We start from the raw sequence: 18,404 nt of genomic DNA, 5'->3' as shown, positions 1-18,404 counted from the left end.
TGGGTCGAACCCCACTGTCGGCAGCCCTGAAGATGGTTTTCCGTGGTTTTCCATTTTCACACCAGGAAAATGCTGAGGCTGTACCTTGATTAAGGCTACGGCCGCTTCCTTCCCATTCCTAGGTCCTTCTTATCCCATCGTCGCCATAAGACCTACCTGTATCAGTGTGACGTAAAGCAAATAGCAAAAAATACCCAGTCCCCGAGCCATAGGAATTAACAAATGAAAGTTAAAACCCTGGCTGGGAATCGAACTCGGAATCCCCTGGAATCCTTGGACCAAAGACCAGCATGCTAACCATGTATCCATGCAGCCGCACGACATAAAATTAAAGTAGGTATATTGACTGCTATTAGTTAAAAGAAATTGTCAATTGGTAGTACTGGGGCTTACTTCCATTATACGGCCAGGAGACGGCATTTACTTAAATAAGAAACTTTAATTTACAGATATTAAAGATTAAGAGTGTTAATACACTCATTTAGTTCCAACATTTAGATATTTTTGGTGGGATAATCAAGTATTAGATTATTTTTCGCTTATTCAATTGTTTTCCATTCAATTATTTTGTCGATTATTCATTTCAAATTCCATTAGAATGACTGGGGCAATTGAATAGTAAATACTTTCGAAATAATCGAATGAAAAGTAATCCTAATGTTGTCATCCATCTTATAACAGGGAAATTAAAATTATCTATCTCAATTCCCTTACAGGAAGTGAGCGGGTCGGACTGTAAGACGAACGATCTTTGATAGTGATAAGCTTTCCGAAAATATGGATTTATGCTCCACTTGTATGAATGAGTCATGCACTCTCAGATGTCGTTACTTAAAATGCATATATTAATTAATATATGCATCACGCGCCCACGAGGTTACAAGAAGCGCAATGCTGTATAGTACTGACGATTTGGCTCACCAAATTGATCAAGTCATAAATTAAAATTCGTCAGAATTTTATCTAAAATATGGCGAAGTCGCTTTGAAATTCTGTCGCTAAATGACTTAAAAAGGACTCCAGATCGCTAATGATGATGCTGATGATGATGGTGATATTTTGTGATAGAGTCTCTTTCTCCAGCCAAGAAAATGAGGAAATGGTCAATACAAATGAATAAGGGTTGAAAACAATGAAGGAAAAGGTGGTGATGGTGATTATTGCTTTAAGAGGAAGTACAACTAGGCAACCATCCTCTATATAACACTAATCAGAGAAAAAATGGAAGGGATCCGACACTTCGAAAAATGAAGGTATCGGGCTAAAAAGACAAGGGCCACGAATGGCGTGAAAATGAAGGACTCCCTAGGTCTTGAAAACCTAATACCGTCGGGGTCGCAAAAGAACAAGAGTTGACTAAGGAAGGTCGGTTAGGATGGATGAAAGCAAGGAGCCTGCCAGAAGTGAGTGGAAACAATGCTTGGACTCAGCTAAGGGATCCGCGGTCGCCAACCCAAGCTCTCTCAATCAATCAATCAATCAATCAATCAATCAATCAATCAATCACCACTGAAATGAAATGTCGTATGGCTTTTAGTGCCGGGATATCCCAGGAAGGGTTCGGCTCGCCAGGTGCAGGTCTTTCTATTTGACACCTGTAGGTGACCTGCGTGTCGTGATGAGGATGAAATGATGATGAAGACAACACATACACCCAGCCCCCGTGCCATTGGAATTAACCAATTAAGGTTAAAATCCCCGACTCGGCCGGGAATCGAACCTGGGACCCTCTGAACCGAAGGCCAGTACGCTGACCGTTCAGCCAACGAGTCGGACTATCAATCACCACTGATAATCATTTAGTGCAGTCACCAAGGTGGCAGATTGCCTATGAGTTGTCTACCTAGCCTTTCCTTAAATAATTTTGGCGTGCGGCCTCCAGTGAGGTCTACTAGTGCGTGGTTCACCGCGCACCTCATCGCTCCTGAGGCACCTGCTGTCCGGAGTCGGTGAATTTTGAGACATTAGCTACTAGTTTGTAGTCGTAAGTTTCGATACTATTTGTTACTAATTTTAGCCCGTGAGTTTTGAGATGTAACTCGTTTCCTGACGGGCATCTTCGTAAACATTCTACAATAAAATATAGCCAGTGTCAAAGGATAATCTTCAAACTTCACAGCCTATCATGCAGACAAGGGGCGTATTACAGAGCGATCCGATAAGCCCACTCTTGTTCAACCTTACAAATACAGATGTAGTGGAGATACCAAATGGATTCAGAGAACGAATTTCCTGTCAGCCTATGCTGATGACAAGGTGTTAGGATCGAACAATCTGGAAGATCTAAAAAAATGTTGGGTCGATAGGTATCTTGCGCAGAAAGAAACAAATCCCAGCTAAACATAAATGAAACAGTCCACATGATCTTCAGACGGGGAGGCAAAGCTGCAACCAAAGACCAATTTTCTTTTACGGACAGGGCCCCCTCAAAATAGTCAATGACTTCAATCATCTCGGCATAACCCTTCAGAATCTTTCACAACACATGTACAGAAGAGGGCGTGGAAAGCAGCCGTAGCACTGTGCGACATTAAACTAGGCTTACTACAAAAGTTATCCGTTGATACTGCTATGAAGATTTGCAATAGCAAAATAAGTAGGCTTGAACTCATTTAGCCCCAGCTCACCAAGCGCAACCTAAAAGTAACTTTTCTAAAGAGGATCCTGTGTTTGTCGAGATATACCTACTGTAAGCCCTACGTTCGTCCAGAATGATCTTCGAACTAGCCAGGGAACCCTTCTTCATAGAGGATATAAGAATGCAGATGCTCCTGCCATCTATTCCCGCCTGCCAGAACTGCATAAAAAGAAGAGAATAATATGGCCCGACTTTTATGCGACAGATGCCATTATGTCTACAGGTTGGAAAGGGGCGGACTACGACTTCGTCATACGGTAACTCAATTCGTTGTCTACGGCTTCCATTTTCGGCTGTGTACTGTAAAATGAAATGGGGTATGGCTTTTAGTGCCGGGAGGTATCCGAAGACTTCGGCTCGCAAGGTGCAGGTCTTTTGATTTGACACCCGTAGGCGACCTGCGCGTCGTGATGAGGATGAAATAACCATGAAGACGAGCCATACACCCAGCCCCCGTGCCAGCGGAATTAACCAATGACGGTTAAAATTCCCGATCCTGCCGGGAATCGAATCCGGGACCCCTATGACCAAAGGCCAACACGCTAACCATTTAGTCACGGAGCCGGACACTGTGTACTGTGTACTGTGTACGACCCAGACGCAGACTGTATTTGTGACCTGTGTACGAAGAAATGTGAGCGCTATCACGCGGGAGTGGTGTGATAAAAGACAGGGATCATTTACTATTCTGTGTAATGAATAAGTTCTCTGCTCTCTACGCACATTTTCTATTAATAATAATCTCGTTTATTTGCCCTCCAAAACAACTATCAAATCGCAACCTCCAGCCTCCCCGGTCATTTCTTCCTCCTGGCCAACATTAGTCCCAACCAGGAAGACTCAAGTATGTCCCGAGGTGGATTTGTTTGAGTTTCAGCCTATTTAAATCTGTATCATTGGCCCCAGGACACGAAATAGAAGATAATAGATCTTTAAAAAACAAGTACATCGGATTCTATAAAACAATTATTATTATTATTATTATTATTATTATTATTATTATTATTATTATTATTATTATTATTATTATTATTATTATTATTGTTGTTGTTGTTGTTGTTGTTGTTTTACGTCCCACTAAATATTTTTATGGTTTTCGGAGACGCCGGAGGTGATTGGTAATGCTGATTACTGTTTTAAGAGGAATTAGGCAACCATCCTCCATATAACACTACAGAGAAAAAATGGAAGGGATCCGACACTTCCAAAAATGAAGGTCTCGGCCAAAGCAAAGACAAGGGCCACGAGGGGCATGAAAATGAAAGTCCCTAGGCCTCGTGGTCTAATACCGTCGGGGTCGTAAAAGAACAAGAGTTCACCATGTGAGGTTGGATAGGATAGATGAAAGTGAGGAGCCTGGCACAAGTGGAAGCAAATCCAGGACTCAGCTAAAGGCCCCGTGGTCGCCAACCCACGCTCCCAACTTGAGAGCCCCTGGGGCCCCTTATAGTCACCTCTTACGACAGGCACGGGGCAACGTGGGTGTTATTCTACATCTCCCACCCACAGGGGGATAGGAGACGCCGAGGTGCTGGAATTCTGTCCCGCAGGAGTTTTTTTACGTACCAGTAAATCTACCAACACGAGTCAGACGTATTCGAGCACCTTCAAATACCACCGGAGTGAGCCAGGATCGAACCTGCCAAGTTGGGGTTAGAAGGCCAGCGCCTCAACCGTCTGAGCCACCCAACCCGGCATAATATAAAACTGAAAAATAAAAGATAGAAGATGGCCTTAGGAACTTTGGTGATGGTGGTAGTTATTGTTTTAAGGGGAAGTACAACCAGGGAACCATTTCTCCTTAACTCTAATGAGAAATAAAAGAAATCCGATCCTTCGAAGAAATGAACGATTGGCAAAAGAAAGGGAAGGACCACAAAGGCTTCGCAAATCTAATACTGTCGTGCTCTGAAGAGAACGAGAATTGGCCAAGGGAGGTCGGATATGAATGTAGAAATTGAAGAGCCCAACACAAGTCAGTGATAATGAAGTCGGGCTCAGCTAGGGCACTCATGGTTGGCCACCTACGCTCCCACGTTGAGAACTATGTGGCTACCCCTTTTAGTGACCTCTTACGATAGGCACGGGATATCTTGTCTATGTTCTACTGCCCCCGTCCACACCCTCAGAATCGACTCAGAATTGTTCAGAGTTGAGGAACGAAAATGAACAAGAGATGAAAGTAGAGAATATTTATGAGGAGAAACTGTAGGATCAGCTCGCGCGGTCCCGATGCCTTCGTCTACACTAAAATAATTCGGAGTCCTGAACATAATTATCAGCTATGAATTTCCTTTCTTAAATGCTTGACAAGCATACCTCGAAATAATGACGGAAGCAGATGCATCCTTAATGTTTGTGAATGCCTTTCAATTGTACTGTGATCCATTATATAAAATGCTAGACAGTACCGGAAAGCAATCTTTAAAAAATTTGCAACACGTGACGGATGAAGTGAGTCAGAGGATCTGAATGAATAAATACCAGCTGACTGTGAAAATATGAGAACTCCGCGCACTCTATCGACCATCATGAATACTCTATAGTTGAGCTAAGCGTCGCAAGATGGCATGAGAAACCTATCTCCAACTGAAGTGGTCACTGCAACCTCCAAACAGACCCAGCAGATATCATTTTCTCGTGGAATTTTAAATATATGTACTTATTTATTTTTTTAAAATATATACTGTATTTGACAGGAAAAGTTCCTCCTCTGATAAACTGCGTCTATTTCCAGTCATAACTGTAAGGAATATGTTTGTCACTGTTTACTTGCAGCAAATAAGATACAAAAGATGAAACCAATTGACAGCACTTAAAAATTAATTATAACACCACTGCTCATTACAAAGGTCGACACAAAGTTTTCCTGGGGATACATAAATGAACAAAATAGGCCTAACCACGCGAACACGAAAAGTGCACCAATACCTCAAGTAATCGCAGTAGAGAATAACCATAATATCAATTTCGGTTTCTTTAAATATATTAAAATATTTGAAAAAGTACCACATATTTCATTTTATAATCCAGATCCTTTATAAAGCTGCGAAAATACACTCATTTACTTAGTTTCATGAATTATAGACAATCTCTTCGTATATTTCATTCCAAAGAATACAGTGAGCACAAGAAAGCATTTAGATCTACTAACTTTGTTAAGTAAAACTTGGTGCTGAACCAGCTGATAGAAAACTTAAGACTGAAGTTGGGTTTGTTTTGATTGCGAACAGCCCATCCCAGTCAGCCATGATGGCTGTCATTGCACTAGTTTATGGTGACGTAAATCATGATGAGGCGCCAAAACTTGATTTTGGACATATATTTTGTAGTAATACACACGAGTTTGCAAATATACATTGAAACATCCCTTTGAAATAGTAATTGGAGGACTCTCCTAATATATTTATTCTGAATTTCAGAGAATTAAGTCAATACTAACGAAATAAATAGGCATTGGATTTGACCTTGAATGAAGCTTCTCATGTGGGCGGTTCCATTGCTTCTGAGAGTGACACAAAGGCCTGTATTACCAACTTGGTTATGTGTATTGCTGAAAATAACTTATATTTGTTGTTGAAGCTGTTAATGTATATTCTGCGACTCTCACTATTCCAAAAGTAATGGTTTTCATCAGTTTCATACATAAATGTGTTTAAACAGACGACTATTCCACACTGAAAGTTGTGCGCGCGACTATCTCCCCTCACACTACGGGAGGTGGCGCTCCTCATGATTGGCAGTGTTCACGGAGAAAACAGACGCGCAAGCTCGTATTCTCATTGGCTGCTTTTCAAAGCCTCACTTCCCTAAATGGCACTTGGGCTGAAGGTTTTATGGCGTTCGGACTTTGAGTGGCATAACGTTGGAGCTTCGACCCTCCTCCCCTAATCGTGCCCCCCTGCCTGTCAAAACTATTGTGCCCAAACTCTATATTTTATTAGTGTTCTGAACTGAGTGAATCGGAGAACGCATGTGGTCGGCTTGTGAACGAATCAAAACGTAGTTAGTGTAAGTGACGATAAAAAATTTTACTTGCAGCATAGCAACGAGTGACTTGACTGAGTGTCTCATTTGGCCTGTTCCGTTAAGTCGTGTGTTTATCCAGTAATTGGCAATATTAGTGGCGGCGTCGGAGTTATTAAGACCAAACAAGTGCACGTCTGAAGATTCTAATATCTAGTGTAATCCTAGTATGGACGAACAGAGCCGTATGATGCATCCTGGATCACAGGTCGGTATGATGGCACAGCCGTATGGGATGCAACCTGTGGATCCCAATCACGGGGCACCAACTACTCCTGATCAGGAAACGAGAAAACAAGACATCGGAGAAATTCTGCAGCAGATAATGAACATCACCGACCAATCACTGGACGAGGCACAAGCAAGGTAATTTAATATTTTTCATTTTTTGTTGTAATGATCTTTCACTTATTTTGCATGATGCACATTACGGGTTTTTTTTAAATCGGTGTTTAATTCTTTGTATTGTCGGAGCAATGGCTATGATTTTAGGCCTACCGCAGACAGACATCATAATTGGAGAGTTTCTTTGTATTGCACTGAACTATCTGATATTGAATAATGTCCCTGAATCGTATACAGAGATTCTTATCAAATTTGTTTGACTTCGATGCAGGGAATATGCTATTTCTTGAAAGTAAACAAAAGGCCCATGTGCATGTGTTTCCGGTGCAACGTTGCAATCGCACTGGACAGCTGATTGAATATGCGTTTGCATTTTGTTAGGACTTATGGTGAAACACATTTGTTTTGAGTTATTGGATTAAATTTCACAATATCTAGCTTTCCTATGCCCGCTATAGAAACATGGACGAAATGTTTCATTTTTCTTTTCTGAAACTGACTTATAACCCAGTTTCTTTCATTAACTCCCAGTTCAATTTTTTTAATTGGTACATTTTTATGTTCATCTAGTCTTAGATGTAATTTGAGCAAATTTTTTATGCTACACGTTCTTCTGGAAATCCTTGTTATATTACATAATTAGTTAATTGCAAATGAATATTGTTACAAAAATGTAAGCTACATTTTGTATCCATTATAAATTAAAAATGTATAATGATAGGAGTACATTAGTTGTAAGAAAGTATTTGTCTTAACAAGGTCACCAGCCTTAAATTCCTGTTCCACCCCATAACAAAGAGTCAAAGTAACTGCAGCTATTTTAAAATTCATTGGTTAAATATGACTTGTTCTTTTAGAGAGATTAAACTTTAATTTGTAGAAAGGAAATCAATATTCTATTAGATTATAGCCATGTTTGAGTGGAATAACTCTTGCCTTCTTCAGTTGGAAGTTTCCCATTAGTGCTGCAAAACCTCAGTGATAGGATTTAGTGTTGATCCAGAAGTCAAAATGTTGGGGTACTGAATTTGATTTGATGTCTAGATTAAATTGTACATGTGTAGTACTTAACTAACCCATTGTCATTGCCATCTCCCTCTCTCTTAAAACTCTGAAAATACAAATCCTGAATTTTTATTTTGTTCATTTTTTAGGAAACACACACTCAACTGTCATCGGATGAAGCCTGCCCTTTTCAGTGTGTTGTGTGAAATTAAGGAAAAGACAGGTAGGTTCAAGAATATGGGGACATCCCTTTTGTTAGAGCCTATAATGCCTTGCATATTTGAATTCTTCTCTTTCTTTGCTTCAGTTCTTCTTTCACTTTCACTATATGTCTATTATTGACAGTGTTTGTTATTGCAGCCTAGTATTTATGAAGTAAAGAGGCAATTGAATCTAAGCCCTCATCCTTTCTAAGAACCAAAAACATAGCACATGTTTCACTATGCAAACTTCACAATTTATTGACTCTTTGAACAACTACCATAGAGTACCTTTGTTTATATAGTATTAATAGTACTTTTAGTATTTTTAAAAATAATATTGAAGGTGTTCTTACCTGGCATAGTTGTAACTTCTTTGCATTTTGCGTATAAGACAGTTTACTTTTCCATCACTCTATGATTTAAAATAGGCCTAACTGTTCTTTATTAAGTCCATGTACTAAACATCAATCCTCATTGCATAGGTATATAGGGATGGATCATTGCTTATACAATGAACAGAATGCACACAGATGTGCACAGAGGGTAACATCATTACAGTAAAGTAAAAGTGCTATAATACAGTACATGATCATTGTATCTTGCTGATCTTATCAAATAATCCAACAATCTTTTCCCAGTAGTAGCCTGTAGGACTGGAGGATGTTTTTAAAAAACAGTTTGTTAGGTATGCCTTTTGTTTTTAAACCTAATTGTAGGAAGCATAGTTCTGCATATTTCATATGTGTTAGAATTTGTCCCATTCATTTTAAATGGAAATTGATTCTCATACAATATTCCTGTGATAAAATTATGTATTTCCATGATGATATTTTTATCTTGGAGTATACACATTGAAAAACCTGCAAGAATGGTAGCAGAAGCAAAGAGTTTTCAAATTATTTTGAACATTTAAAGGAGGAAATGCAGGTTGGAAAATTACTATCTACTCAGTTGTGCAAAAAGAGTGAAATCTCTCATACAGTATATCAAGGAGAACTAACTATTTAAATATGCACAAATGTGCACATTCCATTTCATTGAAAATTATGAGTTACAATGACGTGGATATCCTGTGTTTTGTAGGGGCAGTGGGTTCTTGCACTCAAATTGTTTCTTCTCACAAGGACCATGGAAAGGAAATCAATCTGAATGCTATAGAATGCAGAAACACCAACTGACATTTGGCACACCACTCTGCCAGATACTTGCAATGAGATTATAAATTCATTGTTTTTTCTTCTGCTTCTTCCATTTACAATATAATTTACCTTGATTTAGTGCTCGCCTCCTATATTGAAAACTTGCCGCTCAATGCCCAACACAGTTGATTAGCACTCAATGGTGTTTCGGTGTAAGAGAGGTATAGGTACTGTGTTTTATTGACAGTTTAAAATTTACTTTCTGGGCTAAATTTGCACACCCCAGCGTCTGCTTAAGTGGGCGTTTACTAACTTGACTAGCCAGTTATTGAATTTTAGAATTTGCTGGGAAGAGGTCTCATAGGCTTGTGAAAGTCAGTTTGAATATTCTGTATAAAATGTATATCTCTATATAATGTATGTCTACCCCTTAGTCCCGTTTCCTGATACGTGATCGGGAATGAGGCGAGATGAAATTATTGGGCACGATTTTATGGCCGGATGCAAAATGCACATCCCTAAATTTAGGCCTAATGAATAACTCTAGAGAAATAAATTATCTTTGATAGCTCTTTAATCTTATTTGTCTGCAGCATTGAATTGATGCAGGGTGAGACTATTCAAGATTACGGTCTAAAAATGCTTGTTGCTTAAAGGAGCCTAACATCTAGAACATCAGCCCACGGTCTAAAAATACAAGATTTCAATAATAATAATAATAATAATAATAATGTCTTGGTTTTAGTCCCACCGACCTCTTATACGGTTTTTTCGCCGGGTGCTGAAATTGTTGTTCCATATGAGTTCTTTTACGTGCCGGTAAATCTACCGACACGAGGCTGGCGTATTTGAGCGCCTTCAAGTTCCACCCGACTGAACCAACTCAGAAGGCCAGGGCTATACAGTAGAGTCTCGCTCATCCGACCTTCGCTTATCCGACACTCCGTGTTATCCGACACTGGTAGTCTTAATTTGAACTTTAGGTGGATGCAATTCTGGGACACGGCGTGTGGAGGGTGCGACTGTGGGACAAGCACTGGCAGTCATGTGGTAGGATTGTTCAATGTAGTATTGGTTGGGTGCGGATGTTATAGTTTTCATATCCTCTGTGAGTATGGCGAGTAAACGTAAGAAACTGATTGTTTCTGTGGAAGATAAATAGAGTGGGTTAAAGAGACTGGACAAAGGGGAAACTCTCCAAAAAATGGCTTCAGATTATGGTGTTGGACGTGTTACAGTGGGAGACTGAAAACATACGAGGGAATAAATTGAAAAGTGGTGCTCTACCAGAGCAACAAGTGATGCACTGAAAATTAGAAAAAAACAATGAAAAATGTGAGTACGAAAAAGTAAGTGAAGCACTATTTCTTTGGTTCACTAAAAACCAGGCAAAGGGCTTGTCAATATCTGGCCCCATTCTGCAAGAAATGGCGGTGTATATCCAGAAGGAGTTTACTAAAGGGACCCTAATTTTACTGCTCGTGCTGGGTGGCTTGATCGGTGGAAAAAACGGTACGGCATTGGGCAGCTTAATATCTGTGGAGAAAAACTGTCAGCTAAATCCGATGAGGTTGTGAAATTTAAAAGACAATTTCAAGAAATAATTCTTGCTGAAGGATTATCCGGTGATCAGATTTTTAATTGCGATGAGACTGGGCTGAATTTAAAGATGCTGACATCAAAACTCTTGCAGCCCAAGCCAAGACGTCTGCACCTGCCTACAAGCGAAGTAAGGAAAGAGTACTGCATCTACGTACAATTGAATTAATAAGTCAATAAATATAGTCCCGTAAAACATAGTACATAATACAGTATAGCCTATCTGTTTGTTTTAGTTCATTTTCAAAGTTATTCCGTATTATCCGACATTTTCGGTGATCCGACGTACTCCAGGTCCCGTTTAAGTCGGATAATCGAGACTCTACTGTACTTAACGATCTAAACTCCTGAGCCTGGCACGATACTTCACATCCTTTGTCTGTGTACTTTTCCTAGACAATAAACTTTGAAAAGTCGCGAATCCATTACATACAGTATTGAAGTTATCTGTTTGTTAAGTTGTGAAGCAAACATTGTAAACCTTCGCGTTTGTCAGTCTCAAACGTGATATTCACGTGGCAATGGTATTGTACTTTGTTGAACCGAGCTCGATAGCTGCAGTCGCTTAAGTGCGGCCAGTATCCAGTATTCGGGACATAGTGGGTTCGAACCCCACTGTCGGCTGCTCTGAAGATGGTTTTCCGTGGTTTCCCATTTTCACATCAGGCAAATGCTGGGGCTGTACCTTAATTAAGGCCACGGCCGCTTCCTTCCCACTCCTAGCCCTTTCCTATCCCATCGTCGTCATAAGACCTATCTCTGTCGGTGCGACGTAAAGCAGCTTGTTAAAAAAAAAAGTACCTTGTTGAAGTCTTCCATTGTTTCTGATGATGTTCCATCGGTTTTCCACGAAGTCCATTCGTCTTCGCACATTTTTGTTATAAGCCTTGCTCGACTCGGGAAATCAGATGTCATGTGTTAAATACCTTTACAACAATTCTGCCGCATGTCAAGGCTCTAAAGGGCCTTAAAACCCGTGTAAACAGTAACACACCCACTCGCTCTGTGTGTATTTGTAAGCTACGATATGTGTTAATGAGATTATTCACAAGAGTTATATACAGTAATGCTAAGGTGTAAAATTGTATATATCGTCGTTGCGCCTAAAAAAGACCGCTGTGTGGTATATTTCGGCGTTGAACTCTGACCAGAAAGGTTTGGTATTGCATGAACGAATTTTCGTTCTAGGTGGTACACGTGCTGCGGGTCAGTATTTCTCCGACATCGTTGTCACATAACGGTATTTCAAGGCGCAACGACGATATGTAACATACGCTGATTTGGTTATGTGCAGTAACTTACATTTTATGAAACTTCTCCATCTGCCGTCCACAGATCGTAGCGATAGTTTTGAGAATATAAGTAATAATTTCCACCGTGCTTTTTTACGTACTTTGAGTTAAAAAATATGTTCCAGGAATATTGTTCATTGTTTCAAGGAAACCAGTTTTGGCCGTTGAAGATATGTTTCACACTAATATTCAAGTACTGTATAACTAACCTACCGGTATGTTGCTCCCGGTATGAATGAGTAGTGTTGTATAAATTGTGTTGGAGGTTTTTTTTTCCTTCTTGATTTGCGACCACATGTTTAGGTGCTGTTTTAAGCCGCAATTCGTATATTAGCATGAAGCTTCTGTGTTCATAGGTCATATAATTTTTACATTTCCGCCTATTGGTGAAATGGAAAATAGTTCCTCCAGTTGTCTACTGGGAGGCCCATTGTAAAAAAAAAAAAAAAAAAAAAAACGCGGCAATACTCGCTGCGTACAGTCTAGGCACTCTTGCTTCATTAGTGCTTACCTCCTCCTTCCCCTCCCCCTCCCTAATCGTACGAGAAATTCTGCTGGTTTATTCTCTTTTTTAAAGTTTTGTTATGAAGCTTTCTTCTGTGACAGTCCAGCGCCAAGAATCCTGTTTTCCATTTTTAGAACACCTCTACTTTCCCTATCTGGAACTCTTATCATAGGAGATTTGTCAGAAAAAATGGCGTTGTACACACCGATAGATGCTTCTGATTCATTCAATTAATTCGTGTCTTTCACAGTATTACTCTGAGGAATTTCCCGCGGCAAAACTCCCTGCCTACAAGTCTGGGCACTCTTGCTCCTTTGGAGCTTATCCCCAATCCAGGTCGTACGAGAAATTCAGCTGGTGGTGCGTAATGACTCGCATTACATGTTTGGGTGCTGTACATCCCTCTAAAAGAATACTACGCGTTCAACGGATGTGTTGAACTACCCTATCTGAATAAATCAATCAGTCAATACTGATCTGCATTTTGGACAGTCGCCCAGATGGCAGATTCCCTATCTGTTGTTTTCCTAGCCTTTTCTTACATGATCGATATGCAGGATTATAATAGATTATCTTCTAGGCTGAAGTTTCCTTTTAGGTCCAACCTATCAAGTCGGAGGCACTCTGACACATTCCATTATATGACTGACTGGAAAGTTGGAGTTTATTATTTATTATTTTCTTTCTTCGTTATGCCCATTCAAAGAGCGCGTTTGAACTTGTTCGTTGGCCAGATGTTTTTCGCCTTCTTTTCCTCCCAAAATCGCTTCATGAATGCACTGTGTTGCATCTTGCGTTTAGTGTACCACCTCCTACCAGTTTTCTTTTTAGATTTCTCCACGAATTTGTGCTTGGTTACTATTGTGTTAAAGCTCCGCGATCTACTATGATGTCGCCCGTGATGTTCATTTCTTGGCGGTCGGCGTTAGTTTATTGTAGCCAGTTTATTTTCACCTTCTTTGAGTTGATTAGGGGCTGCCTGGCCGACGCAGTAAAGGCGTGTTCGGTTCGCCCGGAAGGACGTGGGTTCGAATCCCCGTCAGGAAGTCGTAAACTTTAAGAAACGAGATTTCCACTTCCGGAGGTGTACATGGCCCTGAGGTTCACTCAGCGTACACCGAAAAGGAGTACCAGGTTAATTCCTGGGGGACAAAGGGGCCGGGCGTAGAGCTAACCACTCTACCCCATCAAGTGCCGAGGTTTCGGATAGTGGAAGTCTTTACCTTCCACCCCTCCAAGGGCGTTCATGGCCTGTACGGAGATGACTTTTTTGAGTTGATTACTTTAAATAATCTTTTGGTGAGTCTGTTACTGTCCATTCTATAGATATGGCCATAGAATTTCAGGCGTCTCTTGCGTACGGCATGGTGAACCTGTCAGGTCCGCTGTTCTGCTCTTAATCCACATTCCATTTTCTCTCGTGGGACCATAAATTTTCCGGAGAATTTTCTTTTCTTGTTTTTCAATTTCTATAATTTTAGAGTGACATTCAAGGGCTGCGGTTTCTGAGGCGTACAAAGCTTCCGGCAAAATAACCGTCTTGTAATGTCGTAATTATTTTTATTATTTCGGTTGTACGTCTCACTAAATACTTATACATTGCATGACCATTAGGTGCCGGAATTCTACCCCACAGCAGATCTTTAACGTTCTTCTACATGTACCGACACTAACTGTAAATCTATCGACACGAGGCTAGTGTATCTTAACACCTTTAAATATCACCGGACTCGGGCAGGATCGAACTTGGGCTCGTAAAGCCAGCGCTTTATCGTGTGCTACACTCGGTTTGACTTCTTGAATACTTGATCAGTGTTAATTTTCGCACAGTTCTTTGCTTTTTTTCATGTGCAATAAAAAAATATCATACTGTATATGAATCATTTCCCAAGAACAAAGTCCAATTACCAAGAATGTCTGGTTCCAAAGGCATATGTAAAAATAATAAAGAATGTTATTATGCAATCACTTTTCAAGTACCAACACTTCAGATTGGTACAGAAGGCATATAGTTAAAATATGAAACTGCTTGTATGAAATTTTAGTGCCTTTGTTGCTAGTTTCTACCAAGTTGAGCATGGTATGTCTCTTATCCTGTATCTTTAAGTTAGAGATCCTTTGAGTAATGTAATTTGCATGGAGTTGTGTGGGCAAGCATTTCACTCTCAACATCACTGAAGGCCCTTTTAGTCATTTTAGTTTTCTGTAGCAGAGTAGCATGTATTTTTTTATCATACATGAAATGTTATTTAACAAAAACAATGCCAATGCTTGGAGTACCTAAAGAATGTTATTATTTGAATTGAATGGTACCATTTTTATAAATTAAATTTAGACTGACTGGCTCAGAAAATTATCCAGGGAGACAACACTTGTTACCCTCCAACAACTTTGGCCAGCAGTCTGGAGTGAGTGGCTCAGACAGTAGAAGCTCATAGCCGAAGTTGGCAGATTCGATCTTAACTCAGTCCAGTAGTATTTGTAGGTGCACCTATAAACCAGCACCATGTCGGTACATTTAATGCCACATAAACAATTTCTCATAGGACAGAATTCCAGCACCTTGTAATCTCAGACAGCCCTAATAGTTACTGTGACCTAAAACCAATATTATAATTTTTAGGCAACAAAGGCATACCAATGTTATATTCATGAAGGCCCAATTCGAGAAAGATGCATGTTTACACTATTAGTCTACCACTTTTTTTTACTATTGATTCATATTATCTTCAGTCATCAACCCTGCATACCTGTGAACTTGTCTGATTACTTGTTATTTTGTAGGCACTGTGCTAGAATTTGAAATTTAATCTTCAATTGTTTGGTTGTAGAATTGGGACAAATATTGTCTCGGCATTTATCTGGATTGCATACGGAATAGTTGGTGGTAAACAGCTCTAGGATAGCTGTTATCAGCACTAGGTTTCAAATTTTGGGTATCTGAACAGTGTAGTTTTTTAGTACATGAAGCATGCAATAAAGGTAAGTGCCTGTTTGTGCACTAGACTGGAAGAATATGTAAATTGCAGTCTGGTGCTTCAGTTAGTTTTGAACCTGGTTTTGCGGTAGAGTTCTGGTAACCTGTTAGCCTTCAGCGTCAAGGAGTTGGATGTTGCATTCCTAGCATGCATATCTAGATTATATTTTACATGCCTTCTTGTGGAGGTTGTTTTGTTTGCATTAAGCCCAATGTAAAATTCAGCAATTTCTTTAAGCCCATACTTTATATTGTTCTTCCGTTTCATTTCCTTAAGTTTCTGTTACATTTGGTAGATATCACAAAAGTTGTAAGTTTATATTAGGAAGTGTGGAAATTTTACTTTCCACCATCAGTTGTTGGAATTTCTTATAACCAGAAAGATCTCTTGAATCTTAAAGATTTTTTCTGTATAGTACGTGTTGGTAAAATAGGGTTCTAGAGTGTGAGATTATGTTCATGTTGTCAATCAATCTATCAACATTGATATCTGCATTCAAAGCAGTTGCCCAGGTGGCAGATTTCCCATCTGCTGTTTTTCTAGCCTTTTCTCAAATGATTGCAAAGAATTTGGGAATTCATTGAACATCTCCATTGGTAAATTATTCCAATCCCTAACTCCCCTAACTATAAACGAATATTTGCCCCAATTTGTTCTCTTGAATTCCAATTTTATCTTCATATTGTGATCTTTCCTACTTCAAAAAAACACCACTCAAACTTGTTCGTCTACTAATGTAATTCCTCACCATCTCTCCACTGACAGCTCGGATTAGTCGAGCAGCTTGTCTCCCTTCTTCCAAGTCTTCCCAGCCCAAATTTTGCAACATTTTCGTACCGCTACTCTTTTGTCGGAAATCACCCAGAACAAATCGAGCTGCTTTTCTGTGGATATTTTCCAGTTCTTGAATCAAGTAATCCTGATGAGGATCCCATTCACTGGAACTGTACTGTAGTTGGGGTCTTATCAGAGACTTGTATGTCCTCTCCTTTACATCCTTATTACACCCCCTAAATGCCCTCATAATCATGTGCAGAGATCTGTACCTTTTATTTACAATCCCATTTATGTGATTTGCTTATCAAGATCTAATTTTTGGTAGATGTGTTATATCGTCCCTGCTCTGGCAAACTAGCGAAATTGACTAACTAAGGAATCTGTAGTTCTGAAGTTCTGGTCTAGATTTTGTTATTTATATATTGTATACCCTCTGACAAAGTCTCACATCTGCACTCATTCTGTATGCCTAACACATAAAACCAGTACTTAAATATAAACATTGATTTGACATGAGTAATCACAACTTCTTTCTGCTCTCCTAACCTTTTGACAGTTTTCAGATTTGTTAGTTTGCCAGAGCAGGGACGATATGTAACTGGATATGAGAACTGTCAGTATATTCCTGCAGTACACACGCAATGCAAGATTTTTGTGCGTTGTCATCGGCTAACTGTTCCTAAATGCCAGTCTACTTTTCAACATCTAATTGATACAGAGCAAATCCACGAGGGGTACCGTATGGTAACAGCGTCAAAGTGATAGTATTGTGTTGTAAAGAAGTGGAATCAGAGATAATGCTTTTTGCAGATGTTATTCTGTACAGTGTAATAAATAAGTTACAAGATTGTGAGCAACTGCAAAATGACCTCGTTGATGTTGTGAGATGGACAGTAGGCAATGGTATGATGATAAATGGGGTTAAGTCAGGTTGTGAGTTTCACAGATAGGAAAAGTCCTCTCAGTTTTAATTACTGCGTTGATGGTGTGAAAGTTCCTTTTGCGGATCATTGTAAATATCTGTGTGTTAATATAAGGGAAGATCTTCATTGGGGTAATCACATAAATGGGATTGTAAATAAGGGATACAGATCTCTGCGCATGGTTATGAGGGTGTTTAGGGGTTGTAGTAAGGATGTAAAGGAGAGGCCATATAAGTCTCTGGTAAGACCCCAAGTAGAATATGGTTCTGGTGTATGGGATTACTTGATTGAAGAACTAGAAAAAATCCAAAGAAAAGCAGCTCGATTTGTTCTGGGTGATTTCCGACAAAAGAGTAACGTTACAAAAATGTTACAAAGTTTGGTCTGGGAAGACTTGGGAGAAAGGAGACGAGCTGCTCGACTAAGTGGTATGTTCCGAGCTGTCAGTGGAAAGATGGCATGTAATGACATAAGTAGACGAATAAGTTTGAGTGGTGTCTTTAAAAGTAGGAAAGATCACAATATGAAGATAAAGTTGGAATTCAAGAGGACAAATTGGGGGCAAATATTCGTTTATAGGAAGGGGAGTTAGGGATAGGAATAACTTACCAAGGGAGATGTTCAATAAATTTCCAATTTCTTTGCAATCGTTTAAGAAAAGGCTAGGAAAACAACAGATAGGGAATCTGCCACCTGGGCGACTGCCCTAAATGCAGATCAGTAGTGATTGATTGATTCAGATATTTCATACAGTATTTATAGGTTAAAATGAGGTGAGTTCTGAAATTTCCCTGTTGTACAGCTATCCCCGACGAGGAAAACTTTATTTTTCCTTGCAAATACCGTATAAGTGGTGTTTTACACTTTGATTTATTATTTTGTGTGAGTGATATCTGAAGCCATTTCTTTTCTGTTTCGACTCAGTTATATTTATTCAAAAATTAGAGCCTGCCTAACGGTTATAAATTTACAAT

At 39.6% G+C, this 18,404-nt stretch overlaps 1 protein-coding gene across 6 annotated transcripts in view; it reads left to right on the top strand.

The window, feature by feature from the left end:
- The first annotated feature begins 6,289 nt into the window (after positions 1-6,289).
- Positions 6,290-18,404, top strand: part of exd (extradenticle) — a 706,865-nt gene continuing 694,750 nt past the window's right edge. For 3 of the 6 annotated variants that reach the window (XM_067143186.2, XM_067143187.2, XM_067143188.2), the window contains exons 1-2: positions 6,290-7,030; positions 8,164-8,237. In XM_067143186.2, coding sequence (XP_066999287.1) covers positions 6,834-7,030; positions 8,164-8,237 — 271 coding nt within the window. In that variant the 5' untranslated portion in view covers positions 6,290-6,833. The remainder of the gene's footprint in view (positions 7,031-8,163; positions 8,238-18,404) is intronic. The other 3 variants (XM_067143189.2, XM_067143190.2, XM_067143191.2) reach the window with 2 other exon arrangements.

The sequence above is a fragment of the Anabrus simplex genome, chromosome 3 (genome assembly GCF_040414725.1).
Source record: "Anabrus simplex isolate iqAnaSimp1 chromosome 3, ASM4041472v1, whole genome shotgun sequence".
Lineage (NCBI taxonomy): Eukaryota > Metazoa > Arthropoda > Insecta > Orthoptera > Tettigoniidae > Anabrus > Anabrus simplex.
This window is presented reverse-complemented; position numbering and strand designations above follow the sequence as displayed.